At 46.8% G+C, this 18,019-nt stretch overlaps 2 protein-coding genes across 12 annotated transcripts in view; one reads left to right on the top strand and one right to left on the bottom strand.

Moving 5' to 3' along the window:
- LOC117212360 (A-kinase anchor protein 200-like) overlaps positions 1–18,019 on the top strand; it is a 61,577-nt gene that overhangs the window by 24,711 nt on the left and 18,847 nt on the right. For 7 of the 10 annotated variants that reach the window (XM_033457132.1, XM_033457129.1, XM_033457130.1 and 4 more), the window contains 3 exons: positions 5,623–5,959; positions 11,568–11,720; positions 11,977–12,093. In XM_033457132.1, coding sequence (XP_033313023.1) covers positions 5,723–5,959; positions 11,568–11,720; positions 11,977–12,093 — 507 coding nt within the window. In that variant the 5' untranslated portion in view covers positions 5,623–5,722. Of the gene's footprint in view, positions 1–2,191; positions 2,291–5,622; positions 5,960–11,567; positions 11,721–11,976; positions 12,094–18,019 lie in introns of those variants that run through there. The other 3 variants (XM_033457136.1, XM_033457135.1, XM_033457133.1) reach the window with 2 other exon arrangements.
- Positions 12,039–13,806, bottom strand: LOC117212371. Of its 2 annotated transcripts, XR_004488445.1 has the most exons (3): positions 13,244–13,794; positions 12,831–13,168; positions 12,039–12,144 (listed from the first exon to the last, which is right to left on the bottom strand). XR_004488445.1 is itself a non-coding variant. In XM_033457157.1 (2 exons), exons 1-2 carry the CDS (start codon positions 13,484–13,486, stop codon positions 13,052–13,054), a joined length of 360 nt encoding a protein of 119 aa, XP_033313048.1. In that variant the 5' UTR covers positions 13,487–13,806; the 3' UTR covers positions 12,369–13,051. The 2 variants fall into 2 exon arrangements, 1 of the variants encoding a protein (XP_033313048.1); XM_033457157.1 differs by lacking the exon at positions 12,039–12,144 and having other exon boundaries at positions 12,369–13,168; positions 13,244–13,806.

Genomic DNA, 18,019 nt, shown 5'->3' with positions numbered 1-18,019 from the left:
CGACACGGACAGAATGCTTCGTCCGCTCTCGCAGATTTAGCGTTTGCTGTTACCATGGTAAAGGAGAAGGAGAAGGATAGAAAGGAGATACGTTCTTGGCAAGCCGGGTGCCTTAAACAGAGGCGACGTGTCTGTCTACCTACAGTATTTCTCCCCTTCTCTCTCTCTCTCTCTCTCTGTCTCTCTCTCTCTCTCTCTCTTTCTGCTTTGTGCTGATTTTGCATAGCAGGCCTCTACCTGCCATGCATTTAAAACGCAGTCAAGGCTTCCACGGAAGCGATTGTTGTTGCTCGGGGAATGGCAGCCGGTGGAGAAAGGCCGAGAAAATGCTGATCCGACTAGCAGACCAGTCGCTCCTCCATACTCCGTGGTCCGTTGTTTCCCTTCGGGTTCCATGATCTCGTCATATTCGTCCCATAGGTAATTCATTAGATTTAGATTTAGGCGATTGGCGTATATCGGCCAATGCTCGGCTTTGTGGATGTTTTGCGATTTGCCACGTATTATTGTCCCTCCGTGTCCCCTGCGCTGCCTTTTTCTCTGCTTGCATCGCTATGATCGACGACAACCAGTTTCAGCAGTGGCGAGTCCACGCCATCCATGCGATAACGGGTCGTTAACTTGCCTCTACATCTGCCTTTCTCTCGTTTACAAGAACGAAGAAAAGAGCTGTTCCGACTGCTTAGGCAGACGCGCAACGCCACGTCGGAGTGCTTTTGAAACGCTCTTTACAACTCGACCGGTTTTCGACCGAAAACTCTCCGCTTCTCTTCCTTTTCGTCTCTGATATTTTTTCTCCATCTGTTTCCATTGTTCCTGTCGAAAATGTTGATCGATGGGTCGAAGCGGTACCGAAACTGTAGCGTGCTTCGAACCGAAAGCGTCCTATCTTTCTTTTTCGACTGTACCGCGTCAGTTTTTTCATACGTCAGGAAAGTTTACTCGCGTTATCCTCTCGGCATTCTTATCCTTGCGTTCCCTATCTCTCGGTGTTTACACGAGATTTTTGGATTCAGCTTCCAGGGACTTTCACCCTTGTCGGGCCAGGGCCGCTTGGTGTTTACACGAGCGAAGGGTGCACACGCGGCGTGCGCCCCGATCAAAAATAGATCCACGTACTACTCCGGATATGTGTGTATTTTTAAGCCCACTCCAGCCGGGTGTACCCCGTGTCCTGGCCTGCCCCACCTTTGCCTCCATCCCGCGCGTACATAGGCTGAGCTTTCCTGTTTGCCCTTTACGACGATCACGGCGATTTTCATCGGCTGCAGTTCCCGTACGCACGCACGTGCGCCGCGCCAGATCCGTTCACGCATGCGGGACACGCGCCTGAATACGGGACGACGACGTCGCTTCATTCTCTCGGCACACTCGTAATTCTCAATTTCGAGAACAGTGGCCCGAGCAGATGTGCTTTTTTCGACGACAAATTATTCACCTAACATCCCCGCGTCACGAGTATTAGGCGTGTTCGCCTTGTGAAAATAATGGACGATTGATTGGGTGTACGCTGTTTATGCGGCGTTGCCCCCGGCCCGTTACTCCGTGGGAATCAAGCCTGCATCGTGCTCTCGCACGCACGTACTCTCGTGCGACAAGGGAAAAGGAATTTCCCTTTTTCTCTTTTTTTTCTTTTTTCTTTCTTTTTTTCGTTGGACTGATATGCGTTTTTTTTGCCGTTAATGACTCAACGGATGTGATCGTGTGTTGGTCGAGTACCACGTTCGACAAGTTTGTAAAACTCGCGCGCGAGCCTTCGATGCAGTGTCCTTGATTTAATACAGCACGTTGCGTTAATCGGGACGATCGCGGGATCGTTGTACGATCGCGTTTACAAACGTGTTTCATGTTCTAACGCGGATATCTTAACGACCCGTGAAATGTGAAAGTGCGTTTGATCAGCGATTAACCGGACGCTCGTGGAACAATTTTCTGAGTCACTATGTAAATACGCTGAAAATGTTATCGTTATCGTTTCTCGAGAATTCGGCGTTCCCAGCGTTTCGTCGAATCGTGTAGATACAGTTTGGAACGTGCGCTTGTTTTGTAACAGCGATCGAAAGCGAGGACACTACGGCGACAGTAATATCGTTGAAATAGCATAAACGTCGTAGACATTGTCTCATTAGCATCGTTCCAAAGTGTATATATACCGTTGGAATTTAGTTTCCCATACGTTGACCAACGCGGTCTTGGCGTGACATCGTCGTTCAGGCCTTAATAGTTCGACGGCAGTGACCTCTGAATGTGCCTATTAATCTATTGAGCGGATCTGCAGAAAGAAATCTCAGTACGTGTTTTATTTTTTACTATTCGCTCGCAATGAATCGATAATTAATTCGGAGGTTGACATCGAAATCGATATTCTCTTTCTCTCTCTCTTCCCCGCTCTCGGTCGAAATCTACGGGTGACGCAACAGAAAAGTACGTTTGCATGGAACTTGGTATTTTGCAAATAAAAATACATTACAAATGGCGTGTGATAGATAGGATATCGCGTTTTATTAAGTGTCGGATCGTTTCATGATTCAGAGATATGACACGATTCCCTTGGCTGTTTTGCCTTGTTTCCAGAAAAACAATACTTACCGTAGTGAGTCGTTGAACCGGTATTTGAAGCGTGAATCGATGAAATAAGTGGTTTCGATGGCGGCCGACTTCCTTTCGCGTTCCTACTATCTGCTTGGCTCTACTACGTTTTACGCATCGTGACTGGTACACCTTCAGTATTCTTTTCGTTTCGCTGGACGAAATATCTCGCAACGCGATGTCGTTCATGATACGCGTTGGATGAGATATCTTGTCGTGTTGTGTTGTTTACATAAGACTGGGCGAAATATCTAGCGACGCAATATCGTTCATGCGATGCTTTGAACGAAATATCTCGCGTTTTAATGTTTACGGCTGAATGTCGTTTATCGGTCATCGTAATGTAACATTATATACAATACCTTGCTTTGAATTATCTCATACTACAGAAAAATAAGATCACTTGTTTACAGAAACAGAACATTTCCTTCGTTTAACATTTCTAGTCCATTTCACATTCACAAACGCAGTGTCTTACGAATTGAATTTTATGCTAGTCGTTGGACGAGACATTTCGCGTTCTAATGAAAATATATGCGAGATATCTTGTCCAAGGCGTCACATAAACGACACTGTACGGTGAGATATTTTGTGTTCCGATGCGAAGCGGTTAGGGATCGTTACAGCTGTGCCGTGGAATAATATGCCAAGAAAAGACAGATACGTAGGGTGATTTTTTGGCTGTCATCGAATGAAACGGAGAACGGGCACTAGGTGTTATCTGACGATGCAGTTTGCAACCGGCGATATACTAAATATAGGAACGTCAGCGAGAGATAAATCGTAGTAGGTACGAGAGTGAGTTATGAGAGGAAAGGCTATTTTTCCTGTGGGATGATTCCATGCTTCCCACGAGCATACGATAGTTCGACACGTGTTTTGACCTCTGCAACGCTCCACTTTCGATGTACTTTAGCCACACTAAATCTATTTTTTACCGACATACCATCGTGGGTGCCCCGTAGTTGCATATGCTCGCTACACTCGGTAGAGATGAAACAACATAAATATTTGTCGAGTTTCTTCCTGCTGTCTAATGTATGATCGAGACTAATTAAGCGCTTCCTTTTTCTCGGAACGGTTTCCTTGCTTGTTGATATTTCGTAACAGAAATTCTCGGAGCGGCGAGGAAAGTCGTCGAAAATTCTTTTATTCGTGGGACCGAATTTCCTTTGAAAAAGACCAAGTAACGTTCGCCTCGATAACCGCTTGTCGTAATTCCATGGATTCATGGAATTATTAATATGAATTCCACGGATGAAGCGGAACTTTTAATAGTATTTTCTTCGATCCAGCGAACCTGTGCTTTGTACGCTGCGTACTCCAATTTGTTCGGAAAATTCGGTATCGATGAGTGTGAGAGTGTTTCGACAGTTTACAGGGATCTCTATTGTGAATCATTATTTCGTTACGTGAAGATAACGGCGATGGTAAAAACTTCTTCGCTACATAAACTCGAAGTTATTGATAGGTATAGACGATAGATAATTCAAATTGAAAAACACTGTCGATATCCTGCCTTTCTTCCAGGAATTTTTTCCGTCTCTGTTTTGAGTAGCCTCGTCGATATCGGACCATCACCCGGTACATGAAAGATGACTAGCTTCTAACGCATTAGCGCAAGCGTGGTCGGTCCGTGGAACGCAACTGGAAAGTGCAATGTACCGCGAATAGGCTACCACAGACAAATGCTATTATTGAATGACAACGATACGCGCGCAGTTCGAGCCGTGTTACCTTTGCTTTAGTAAAACTTGAATTATCGTTTATCATTAGCGACGCGCGATCGATCGTTTTACCTTCCCGGATTTGAAATCGCTCGGTGGCGTTGCTTACCATGAAGTGTTTGTCGATAGTCACGGAGTTACCGTTAGAAACGTTGCGTTGCATTACGTTTTTAACGAAAAATCATCAGCATATGTTTCGATGCTAAAGATTCGAAACGAACCTCGAATTTATCCGTTTGTCGAGATCTCGATCATTTTTCATCTTGGTCTGTCTGGGTACAATGGATAAACCGGTGGTCGGGTAGTCGTGGCCGCAGATGCGTTACGCATCGTAGCTGCGAGGCGGGCAGCGGTGCGTAGCCACGCCACGTGCTCTTTAAACGCGTCTTACACACGAATGCGCCTGGTCTCGTGTTCGACTTCGCCTCGGCGTGCTAGTTTTTCGCGCTCCTTGCTCGAACACAACGGATCGCTTCCTCTTTTACCGTGAGAGAAGCTTCGAATCGACCTCGGAACCGTTAACCAACGTTCCTGTCTTTTTAACGGCTCGCAGCCTATTTTCTAGCAGGATAATTAGAGAGATCTGCTCGTTCGGAGAGCCTCTTGCTTCGCGCTTTTTGTCCTTTCTATCCGACGAAGCGATTTCCTTTCGATACCACAACTCAAAAATTATCATATCAGAAACTAACAAACGGATGAAGAGATTTCGTTGAATTCTTTAACGCAATTACCTTCGACGTTTCATTCGCGAGGAATTTCTTTCTCTCGCGAAGCGTATCGCGTTGTTGTACGCTCTTTCTCTTTTTCCTCTTTGTCTTTCGTGCAACGGGTTCATATATTATTCATTATCGCTGGTATGCCTTGTGGTTTCTTTCACGAGCCGTGTATGGCAACGAAAAAGCTTTGCACGAAGGTTGCGCTATCGAAGTCGGTCTTGGACGCGAGGATTCGAGTTGCACCTGCAACGCGAATCGACAAGTCTGCTTGTACGAAAATCACAACGATATATCGAGTATGACATTATCCGCATTTCGATACGATACCGGTGAGTCGCGCTCGCTTATCTCTCGATTCCAGGAAACCAATATGTCGTCATGCTCCCAATTAAGAAATTACTCTGCTGCGAGAAAGAGATAAACTTGATCTAATGTTATACGAACGTTACTTTCGTTGTACTTTGGTGATATTCAAATGCGAAGGGCCGCGCATCGATAAACTGCATCGTGTTCCCTCAAATCAGTGATCGCTAACCCATACACGAATTATCGCGCTTGATGCTTCGCTCACTTTCGCCGCTTGATTGCAGGTTAGTTTTATTCGACGCACGACACCTGATCACAGCATCCGGAAAGCGCGAACGAGAGACAGGTGAGCCAGAAGGGGATAGAGAGGCAAAAAGAGGAAAGATGGGTGCGAGACAGAGCAGAAGGTCCGTGGACATAACGACGACTCCGAAGAAGGAGGGTTTGCCCGCCGAAGGAGGTGTCGGTGATGCCGCTGCACCTGGCGATGGCAAGCTGGAAAGGATCGAAGAGACCGACACGAAGCCTACCACCAATGGAATAGCGCCGCACACGGACGTGGCCGAGGATAAAGACAAGGATAAGGACGATGCAACGGAAAAGGATAAGGATAAAGAGAAGGTGAGATACGTCGGAAACATCGATGCTTTATTTTTTACTTATCGAGTAGAATCGAAAATTGTTATTCGCCGTAGACGTGCGGGTACAGTGGAGAAACAGTGCGAACATGTATATTTAGAGAAACGTTTCTTTACGACCAACGTACATATTTGTTCTCGATGACACACAGCGCTGGCTTGTAGAACGTTCTTCTACAACACGTTTCCTCGAACTCGTTGAAACTTTTTGACCGTTGAAACGCGTTAATGAATCAGCAAGAAACCGTACGGCGCGTAATCGCGAATATACATTTCATTCGATTTTTTTTCTAGAACACAATGTACAACTTGGTTATTAAATTCGATTGATTCACCGACTATGACGCGACTTCTTATTCGACAAGCGGAAGCACCGCGTTGCGTCTGTTGTCGTCGATATGGCGTTCTATGTAACGTTGGACGAACGACACGTATACTATACACGCCCCGTTACGCACGTGCGTCTTACGTGTGTACATCGCTCGCAGCGTTTTCGTGCTATTCCGAGATCGGCCTAGGAGATACGCCGGGCGTTCGACTCGCTCGAGAACTCATCGTTGTAGGCAAAAATTCATAAAGTTCGTCTTACTCCGAAACGAGCTGGTGTTCTAGTAAAAAATTTTAAAACGGTCGGATGTCGCACCAACGATCCGTCACGTTCCATTCGGCAGGTCGATGAATCGGTGTTATTTTTCCCGAGCGTCGATCCATCTCCATATCAAGGAAATCTGAAAAGCATAACGCGGAGACTGTCAACGGTAAACATACTGTATCGAAAGTTTGAACTGTCACTCTCGTCGAATCGCATAAGCGTCTCGCAGTGTATATCGCGAAATGCTCCCAGCTAGACGAAACCTGATATTTCCTCGATTGAGTAACCCCGGCAGCTGTCATGCACTAGATACGGTAACGCGCGTGAAAGAGGGGCAGAGAGAAAGAGAGAGAAAGACCGTTCTTCTGCCTCTTGCTTTCATTTCCGTTTAATAGCAGGTCCTTTCCCATTTCCTTCTCCATCTGACCGACGACACGAGGGATTTAAAAAGGCTTATCGGTCGTCTCCAATTTTTCCTGCTTCTTGGCGTCGCGATTCTATTATCTCCACCACAAAACTCGACGTCGCGACGTGCTGTCCGCGTGTATTGATCGCTGTACATTTCTAGACCGAGTAGTATAAAGCTCGTCCGAGAAAGCCGTGCATTTAATTTCCTGGAAAAGTGTGTTTTTACACGCAGAGTACGCCCATTGTGCCACTTAACGAAAGCAGGATAGCGATCTTTCCAGAGGTGTGTAACGGTTCGCCTAGATAAACGCTAGAAACAGGAGTAAATCGGACCGTTGATTTTATTCGACGCGAGAACGAAAGTGTTCTCTCCTACTGTTAGTGGAACGTATATACGAGGATCCCGGTTCGAAATCTTTTGATACAGCCTCGGTAAACGTAATGCTCGGTGTCGGTATCGATTTCTCGATCTCGCTTTCACGCACAAACTCACGGAAACCGCGCTAATTCGCCATAAGCGTGTTATCGAGGCCGCAACAGGTTCACGATCGGGTGTATTGCGATCGCCATGCCGCGCCGGATGCACGTAGAGATAGCGGGATGTCGACGCAACGCTCGGCTTACCGAGATTACGTAGTCGTCGCTCCAGATAGATTCGCGGAAACACCGGAGAGTTGGCTAAATTTTCGCGTAGAAAAAATATCGAAATACCGTTTCGTCTAGGCCGAATGGTGTTGACACGGTAGCACCGGAGCACAGAGGTGCACGCGTACCGGTAACGCGTTCTCGCGACTAACTGTAACCGCGTCTGTCCGCGTAAACGTTCTTACCGGTGCATACCTAACTGTCCTAGACGAATAAATCTTTCGTCCTGTCGTTGGTTTGCGCGCCTCTACCCACCTTTTCGCTAAACCTACCCACCGCTATTAAAATACAAGGCGCGCATCCGCTCGTCCAGGCATCTCTCTGCAATCTTGCAAAATCTCTGAGCCAGGTGCGCGTACGGCAGTGAGACGCTGCTCGAGAGAATTCGCTCGCATCGAGCACCTGCCGTTGATACGTTTGCCTCAACGACGTCTACCACATTCAGCCAGCGTGCTTGCTGATCTTTTATTTTTCGTCAACGAGGATCTACGACGCGCCGCGCCGGCCGGTGTTTCGCGAATAATTTAAGATATATCTGCGGTCTGACTACGCGAGTCAATCTGATAGGAAGATCGGACCTTACTTTCGTAACCTTGTCCATGTAATTTAACAACATGTGCTTACAACAACACTTACACGCGCAGAAACTGACTCTCATTTCCGTGGGATTAACGGGTTTTAATTAAAAATACAATTTCGGCCTGCCACCGTTCTTTTTTCTATTTTTCGATCAAACTTTTTATCGGTCGTCGAAAGAGTTCTCGCGGTCGGTCGCGATGCTTGCGAACGTGTGTACGTTGCCGAGTAACCTGAATTCCTTGCGATAGTTTTATTTCGTCGGACAGGCCACTGTTGGTCGGGAACACGCGATGTTTTAAACGGCGCTTATGTAGCGTAAACCATCTCGAGAAAAGCGCTTTCTGAGTGAATCATCGCGCGCTACGCTTCCCCTCTCCAGAAGTCCAAAACCAACTCGGTTTATTAATTAATACGAGACGCGACTCATCTGTTTGTCGCCGCTAATTAAAACTGCGTGCCGCTTGAATTCCATCGGATGTTTTGCGGACAAGCTACTACGTGTCGACAATAAAGGTCGCTGGAAGATTTCGCGTCGAGAAAATCAATTTGCCCCGAGGAACGGGGGACGAGACCGCGTACGATTTTTTACGCATTCCCTGGGCGAGTTAAAGACGCGACACCTGATCTTTTCGTGAGCCTTGCCAATTCAGGGTGAGACCTAAACCGAAGGTGAATTTAATCGCGCATTTTCGAACGCGTTTGCATTGTATATTAGCTGCCGAGGAAACGAAACGGGGTCCGTCTGCCGCTTTGAGAGAATCGAACCGATCACGGAAGGTTCGCGATTACCTGCACGAAATTCGTAGATCCGGTGTCCTTGTCCAGTCACGTTTCTCGTGTGAATCGTTGCGAATTCCTCTGCCGAGATTCGCGTCGTCGTAACGTCGATATTTTGCAATATTTCGCGATCACCGGTTCGTTTCGAGATTCGTTCGAATCGAAAGCGACCGCGTGATATTTTAGTACCTGAGCTGATTCAACCGCGTGGAATTCGTCGTAGAAACTGCACCTGCATCGAACCTCGTTGTTCGCGGTGTCCTCGAACCGATGATTTCTTTGTATGCCAATACCGTTCGATCGAAAAACGCGAATTTTTGCATCGAGCGCAAGGTCTAGCTCGTCGTGTACCTCTTTGAATATCAACTCGTAGATAAATCACTGGCGCGCGTTTCCATGAATATTTAAATCGTGGTTGCGCGCTAGAAAAAACTATGAAGTCGAGTACGTGCGTTTAATTTCATTGGGAACGAACGCGAGCCAACCAACAGACGCGTTTCTCCTCTTTGCGACGTATGACCTCGCAATCGTGGGTTAATCGAGGATGTCAGATAAGCGAAATCAAAATTGACGGGGAGATGGAGGGAGGGGGAGGCGAGAGCCAACGAACGAACGAACGATCTTTGAAACTTTTCATAATTTATCTTGGCGTGCACGATCGTACGAATGCGAGCGCGTTGTTAATGAAAGATCTCGAAGGATAGGGACTCTGTAGATGAGGATCGTTGGCGCATATAAAGTCTTCGAACTTGTATGCGTAATGCCACTGCACGAGGAACGCGTGCCTACGCCATGCACATTGCTGCCTCTGCCTCTTCGCTTCTGCCACGTAGCCTACAGACCGTCTTCTTTCCTTTCTCCTCGGTATCAGTCACGATAGCGCGATATCCAAGACGCGCGCGTCTTCTTGTCTGGCTGGCAAGAACAAAAATAGCCGGATATTTACATAATACAATCGAGGCAAACGACAACGCATCCGTATATAGACGATTCTTTCGATTTTCCTCCGATCGTCCAAGATCTTGAACGGTATTTCGTAGCTCGGTCGCGTTGTGGTTGAATAATGATTGGATCGCCGGTTCGATTAGCGGTGTTCAATGTAATATACTCGATGAGTTAACTCGTTCGTAGTATATGAAACACGCTACCAAGTGGAATTGTTCCCGAGGATTTGCATCGATAATAGAGCGAGCTAATGTTTACGCCATCGAAGGCGGTCAGGATCCGCCGCGGCCTTCAAGGAGCGTGGTAAACAATGCTTCGTTCGTCGTATTTCATTGTACCAGAAACGCTCAGGAATGTAGGAAATAATGATTCATAAAATAGAATAATTCAGTATCGCGTACAAAGTATACGTGCTCCGATCGTTATTTACGGGAAACCGAGCGATCAGTGTCGAGTATTGTTCTTCGATTAAACGCGTACACGAACATTACGCCTCTTATTTCTCTTTATCGTTGATCTTAACTCGTGGCTATGCCCCGAACTATAGTCAGGATTCCATAATCTCTGCAAGAAGTCCGCGTTTCACTTTACGATTCTTCGGTTGGAGAACCACTGATCGTTCTCTGTAATCTGAGATTTTCGCGGTTTCATCCTGTACGTCGTCCGACAGCCGCAGCTGTCTCATTCTGATAAGTCTCGCAACTGTTGCTGCGAGAGCGCGTTCTCGCTTTTTTTTTCTTTGCTCCGGTCCTCTCGATCGGTTCACCGCTACCATTTTCTTGCTGTTCTTCTCGCACGCGCAAACACAAATCGTTTTCTTCGATCGCCGATCGTTCGATAGCTCCCGGCATCGCTTTGGAGAACACGGTGTAGTAAAATTCGCCCTACGCGATGATGTAATCGGGCGGCTGCGGTTCGCGTAAGCGTGGCGAATGACGAAATTCCATGCGCGAGAACAACGCCTCTCGCTAATTTTTATGGATTTACCGCGAAGTCGTATTTTTCCACGCCATACCTGGTAATTTTTCGCTGACTTGCTCTTTGTTTACTTAGATTTAAAATGCGCGTGCGCGCGCTCCTCTTTTCGCATTTGTCTTTGTATATCTCTTTTTTTATTCGACGAAAGAACTTCGATTTATGAATAATAAAAGCAATTCACGCGGCACGAAACGACTTGCTCGAGTATCGTATCGCCTGTGAAAGAAAAATACGGTCTTCCCTTCGAGATCTTGCTTGCTGTTGAATTTACGACGATCCGTGTTATGTACAATATATTCGAAGTAAAGCGAATCGACGCGATTGGCGATCGAGTCGCCTACGGTCTCTGTAATTCTTTTACAAGAATCTGCAACGCCGGTGCACCTGCTGTCACGTGCTCCAAATCCTCACCACACACCGATCGATATCGATGCAGATTTTACTGGTTTTACGAGCACCCAAGCACAAATTTTGTCACGGGGATTGTGTTAATATGCGATTGGCTGGATGGAGCCGTGTCGGCGACAGGCTACTTGCGTTCACTTTCGAATCCCTGCGAGTTGCTCCTTTGGATTCGACTATTTAAAGGACCACAACATTTCGTACCTTCAGATGATATCTTTCGAGTCGATTTTCAACAAGTCTTTCCTTTTCCTCGTTGTTTCAGCAGGAAGAAGTAAAGGCCGAGGAAACGAAGCAAGAGCCGGCTGGAGAATCTCCCGCGGAAACGGCGGAGGTCACAACACCAACAGAAGGCACTCCAGCTAGTCCCAACACTGTCACCTCTCCAGACAACAAGGAAACCAAAAAGAAGGAAAAGGTGAGGTCGATTGTCTTAGAATATGTAATAATCCGTGGTGGTATACGGAAGACGAAACTCCATTTATTACACGGTAAAGTATATATATAAAGGAAGACTAGCTTCGAAGAGTCAGATAGATTGATTCGTCGACGATACATCGCGTGCGTGTATCGCCCGAACAGATTCTATTGTGTACGCAGCTTAGAAGAATAAGACACGTAGTTGCGCGTAATGAGTTCTTTGATCATTATCGATACCGTTTCCTCGTTCATAGATGAAGAAAAAGTGGTCCTTCAGGTCGATCAGCTTCAGTAAGAAGGACAAGAACAAGCCTGCCCGTGAAGAAGCGCCCAAGAATGGAGACATCACCAAGGAGGAGCCTCTTGCAGAGGTGAGTGAAGAATCTTACCTTATCGGATCTTTGTACGCTTTTCTTGCGTCCCTGTAGAATCGAGGCGACGACGTAAACGCGCTGAATCGCAACCACTATCGGAATCGATAATATAACAGAGATAACAGAATTATTAATTACGTTACCTCGTATTTAAAAAAAAAAAGGCGCATTCTGGAAGTGTTATTCAGATCGAAATTTGTCTTTGCGATTGATAGCTATCATCATGGTAGCGAGGTTCGAATAAACATAGAGCACGATATTATTGACGACGCGTGTATGTATAATCTGTTCGGCGGAAACAAAGCAACGGAAATTTAACTGTTGCTTCTAGCAGTATCTGGTCGATTCAGAACACACGTTGCAAAATACCTGGAGGTGAAACAATAAAATTTAGCCTGGCTCTGACCGATCGATCGATCGATTAGTCGACCGATTCCAGGCGTAGAAAGGAAGTCAGAAACGTCGGTGAAACTAGCGTAACGCAGGACACTGCTCGCTCGAGCGTGATTTGTGCTCTCTTCGATTTCAAGCAATCGGCATGTAGTGGTATAATCGAGAACGACCACGCGATAACCGTCACGGATCGAAAACTCGGCCGGTGTTTAATTGGCCTCGAGACGTCTAATAAATCTCGAACCTTTCGTGATTATCAAAGATTTATTTTACAAAAAATGATAAACGAATAGTGGAACGATCAGCGTTAACAAAGTCAATTATAATACTCAGCCACGTACCGATTTTACTGCTTGGATATTTATAGCTCGGTTCCCCCGGTCGACGACTATCGAAAACCTTCTGTTAATTGTATTATCTAAGTGCTTCTTCGTTAACTTAAAGCGTCGACTTCTATGACGCGGCAAAATCCCTTTATCCTTCGCTTTATCGTCGATCGAGATCTACGTTGCAGCACGGATAACATGACGTACACTCGATAAGTAATCGAGTACGGTTCTGTTTAAACAACGTCTGAGATTTCCAGCAGCGATTCTAAAAACGAAACGCGTGCAAAATGTCTGTTCGACAAAATGCTCTTGGTTTCGCCATCGTCCGTTATAAATCCATCGTAAAATATCTGTAATAAGATTATCTATCTAAAGTATCTATAATAAGTAGCGAGATTGACCTATCTCCTTTTTCTCGGTCGTACCTCAGGTCGTCGAGCTGGCCACGCGTAGGCGAACCGTAACCTCGAGATCGTCAGGGCTAATCTCCTCGTTTCTTTACCACCTTCTTCATCTTCTGGCTGTTCTCTGTCTTTCGTGTTGCTGCTCGCAGACTCTTTTTCTTTTTTTGCAACCTCGCCACACGGTGGAAAGAGTGGGAAGAGTGAGCAGCCGTGACTCATCCCTCTTGTTCGTCGTTGCTCGCGAGTTTCGTGATAGGCTGCCATGGAAAACCGGCTTCGAAGTCACTGAATTATCCTCCTTGCTTCTCTGTTTCGTTCTACCTTGTGTCTCGTTGTCCCCTCTTGTGTCCTTCCAGAACACGTAATCGTCCTCGTCGCCTCCACTGTCGCGGCCCTGATGCGAGAAAATAAGTCGTTCATAGCGTTCTCTGCTGGCTTACGTTGGTAAAATCGACTTGACCGGATCGAAGAATGGTCGACTGGTCGTAAACGACAGCAAGGTTTCCGATTGGAAATTTTGTATTCGATTAGGAAGTATCGATACACGGTACCAGATAGCCGGCAGATAAACGTTATAAATGCGCTCGTTGACGTACGTTACGTTACTATTTATCAGACCATTTTGTAGACGTCTTTCGGAGGATGATGGATGCTCTCGTATCGACTTTGTTAGACGTTGCCATACACGTGTCCCGGTTCACCAAGAAGAAAGATACACACGGGGAAGAAACGGCTTGGCGATATCGTCGTGTTCTCGTCTTCGAGGCTGGAGGCAGCGGCGGCGTCTCTCTCTCTCTCTCTCTCTTTCGGTGTATATCGCGAGGGCCGCGTTCAACCGCGACTTTCACTCCCTTCGAACAGAGAGCCGGCATTCCGAGTCATTAAGGAATTACAAGTGGTGGTGTGTAGCGCAATATGCCTCGTAATAGCGAGATGTCATTGCACAGCGCGTTATGACACCACCACGAACAACGACTTACTGCTCTCCGCCTTGTTATCCCGTATTTCATGCGGACCAGTTCCACGTAACTTCTTCGTGGTATTCTGATCTTTGCGTTTCTATGGATTCCGTTAAAACGTTGGATCGTTGGGGCGTTACACGCGTTATCACGACTGGTTGCCTCCGAGAGTACATATTCGTTACGTGGAAGACGGGTCGATCGGAGTTAACGGCTGACCTCTTCACCGGTGTATGACCGAGCACGTGCATCGTCGCCGCTTGAATTTGCGTGTGCGGATTTTTTACAGACGAGCACGACTACACGCGGTGTAGTCTGGCGTGGCATACGGTTCCATACCACGGAATGGGAGTGGTGGGCTTGTATTCTCCGAACAACCGTCCTATGGGACGTCAAATTACTCGCGTACGTCCTCTTTAGTCGCGCTCAATTTTTGTTCGCACATTTTGTGCCTTTATATTTGTGTAATTAAAAATTCCTGAGCTCGGTTTTCGCAGCTGAAGAAACTGGTAATTATAACGAGCAGCCTTGTTTCTGCATCGACCCGATTTCCTACGGGAAATGAGACATATCTGTCAGAGAAATCGGTAACGGGGCTGGACGGGACTGGTCGACGATCGTCTATGCTTGTCGTTCATTGTACTCGCTAGTAACGCGGTTCAATGGCCCAAACTTCCCGGATACGCTTACCTCCACTGTGTATTATTTGTCGCGAAAATAGTTTCGGTTTAATGACTTTGTTTGCATTGCAACGTAGATACTTAAGTATTGAGACTCATAGTTAGAAAGGTTGTCGACTAATGCTCGATAAGTCGCCTGTTAAAGATAAACGGTTGTCGTGCGGATGATCAGATTTGCGTCTGTTGGTTCTGCGAGGCAAAGTTGACAAACAATGCTCGAGGTAAAATAACTCTGAATCCGGCGTTTTTCTTACACTCGATCGTTCTCTCCATTTTATATTAAGATTAAACGTCAGCACGGCAAATTGTATAGCGAAGGATTCGTTTGTTCGCAAGAAGCTTGTTAAACTATGGCTCGTGTACTCCTCGCTATCTCTATTCCTGTTGCAATGTCACACCGTGATAAAGGCACAGGTCTGCCTTAAAAATAACGAACACGCTTATTTATTATTCGTCCGGAGACGTAATTTGCGAGACGACATAAATTCGCGTAATCGGCTCTCCGGTATCGTAGATATTCCGATCTTAGTACTGACTGTGTTCGCTTCTTCGCGAACGTTTTATGCGATCGTAAACAAGTTGGTAACGCCAAGGCCCCACGTGTAGGAGGGAACGGTAGATCAGAGGGTAAGTAGCGTTTCAATTACCGCAGAACCGTTCCCGTGTCTCTTATTTTTCTGTGCGTATATTTGAAACTGTTTTATCATCCATATCAGCTCCTTGCCGAATCTTATCTGCCGCGTACGCTTCCGGTCCCAAATATATCGTAAATACGATCTTATCGCGATTTATGATAGTCCCGGTTATATTACGATATTCTAAATCGAAGTATCCTATAACGACGCTGATTGATGCGACAACACTCAGAGTACCATAGAGTAGAGTAGTAGAGTACACGCTTTAGTACTTTTTAGCAACAGTACTGAACGAAGAATGGCGTATACAAACTGCAAGGTGGTCGACGATCGATTTTCCACGTTATGCGTTGTCCATTCGGATTTATGGGCGACCACCTCCGCCGATTTTCACGGAATTTAAATCCATTCCTAGGTCTTCGATTCCCGCAGAATATCCTAGGATTCCAAGAACGAGGCGAATGTACAAAAGTCGAGAACACAATAGCTTTAGATAGGTGGGGTAAAATCGAATTATGGCGTAGCCGATACAACTGAACTATACACGATCTAGAGGATAGGGAGAGATTCAGAGATATACGATCGAATAGAAAATCTGCTCGATGTCTGAAGAAGTGGCGAGGGAGGCGAGAAGTGTTTCCCGTGGATGATGCGAAGATCGAGATTGGCGAAGGACCGCGAAGAGAGCCAAGAGGATCGCGCTCGAGAGTCTTTCTGTCTGTCTCTCGTGTTCCCGGTTTCGCACCTACGCGAACGTCACATTGTTTCCAAGCATGCACCCTCGCGCAAAGCGCAGCAGGAGAGAAGACTACTATAGGAAAGGAAGGGGTGTGGTCGCGCCCGTGACTCTCGTCCTTTGTCCTTTTACCCTCTTTCTCTTCCTCCCTCTGCTGCGAATTTACTCGTTCACCAGCACGGAGAACGTTCATATATCCCGTGGCTTTTATCGTAAAGAGTTGGAAAGTCTGCAGGAAGAGGTAAAAGGGCAAGAGAAGAGGGAGGGGGTGTGTAGTTGGCACGCGCGGAGTGATATTAATTAACACGACACGATAGGCGAGAGGAGGGTAACTGGGTGGTCGACCGCTGGTGGGTGTAACGGGTCTGAATACAGGAGGTGGTCTGGCCGTGACGGAGGCGCGGCGGCAGCACGGCGACGGCACGGCGGCGGTAGCTTCGCTTCGCGTGACTCAAACCTTGGAAAAAAGAGAAACACCTGTATGCAGGGGTTAAGGACAGTCTACGAAGTAGAAAGAGAAAGTTTGGCAAGCCACGCGTGTCGAGCCAAGGGGCGAGACAAATTTTCACCGTTTCTTTTGTTCTATCCGTTTCACGGCCACGAATACGCTGGATTTTACTATGTCGTCACGGTACCGTGTCATCGTCGAAAAAGCACGGATCTGCGTAGATACGAAAAGAAGCACGACATTGATCGTTCGACGAGAAACGAAATTCGAATACGCGCGAGTATCGCGAATGGATTATTTGGACAGGATCGTTGGGAGATTGGACAAGAAAGGAGACGATTTGTTTGAAGTAAAGAGCTCAGTCGTAACGTGTCGGGATGGTACAAATTTATGTGACAAGTGACGAGATACAGCCGGGCTTCGTGGTCTTAAAATATGTCACAGATGCAGTTGCACATGCAACGGTACATGCATGGTGCAGTTCCGTCGATGTGCCGAGAATACGGCGCGCGCAACAGTGGCTAAAGATCGGGCGGACGGTTAAAAACCGGTTTCATTCGCCGCGGAAGGCGTCTCGGTAGTTTCTACAGGCTTCGATTTCATTCCTAATGGGCCCGATGAAATTCATCCCACGACCATTCGGTGCTCGCTTGCGTATCTTTCTGTACAATTGTGTGCACCGTTCGCCGTAATTTTTATCGTATCTCCTGCCGCTGTAAATTTTCCTCGACGATTCAACGAATGCTCCTCGAAATTGTCATTGTCTTGGAAATGGAGTACGCGTCTGCCGTAAAACAGCGGGGGTAAACGCCGTCGTGACAAGTTGGCTAACTTTATTAATTAACGGTGAGAAAATCGGTGGGAAAAACATTAATCGAGCGATTCCGCGCGAATCGAACAAGCGAATGGCCACGAACGCTCTGTAATATCGTTGCAAAGTTAATTGGCCGTATAAAGTCCGTGTCAAAAGATTCGCAAGAAACTCGATGCCGATCGTCGCGGCGGTGTGTTCCGCTCAATTCCTCACCGAATCAATGCAATTTTACCGGGGGAGAAAAACAAATTCTCTCGACGTTGAACGTTTCGCAAGTCCTCGAGTCTCTGCAGAAAGCAGTCCTAATCGCAGCCTGCGCGTAAGCAAATCGCCAATTAAGCCGGCAGATCGTTAATAAGACCGTGCTAAATTTCCCGAGAGACAGATGGAGAGAGAAGAAGATAGCAGCAAACGAAAACGAGGTACAGTAGAAACGAGCGGAGCGAAATTCCGTTGAGCGAAAGCTCACGACGAATGCGACGAATCCCTTGCTCTTGTTCGACGATGCGTTTCGTCGGATGACGT

This window comes from Bombus bifarius, unplaced genomic scaffold (assembly GCF_011952205.1).
Source record: "Bombus bifarius isolate JDL3187 unplaced genomic scaffold, Bbif_JDL3187 scf7180000008288, whole genome shotgun sequence".
Classification (NCBI taxonomy): domain Eukaryota; kingdom Metazoa; phylum Arthropoda; class Insecta; order Hymenoptera; family Apidae; genus Bombus; species Bombus bifarius.
This window is presented reverse-complemented; position numbering and strand designations above follow the sequence as displayed.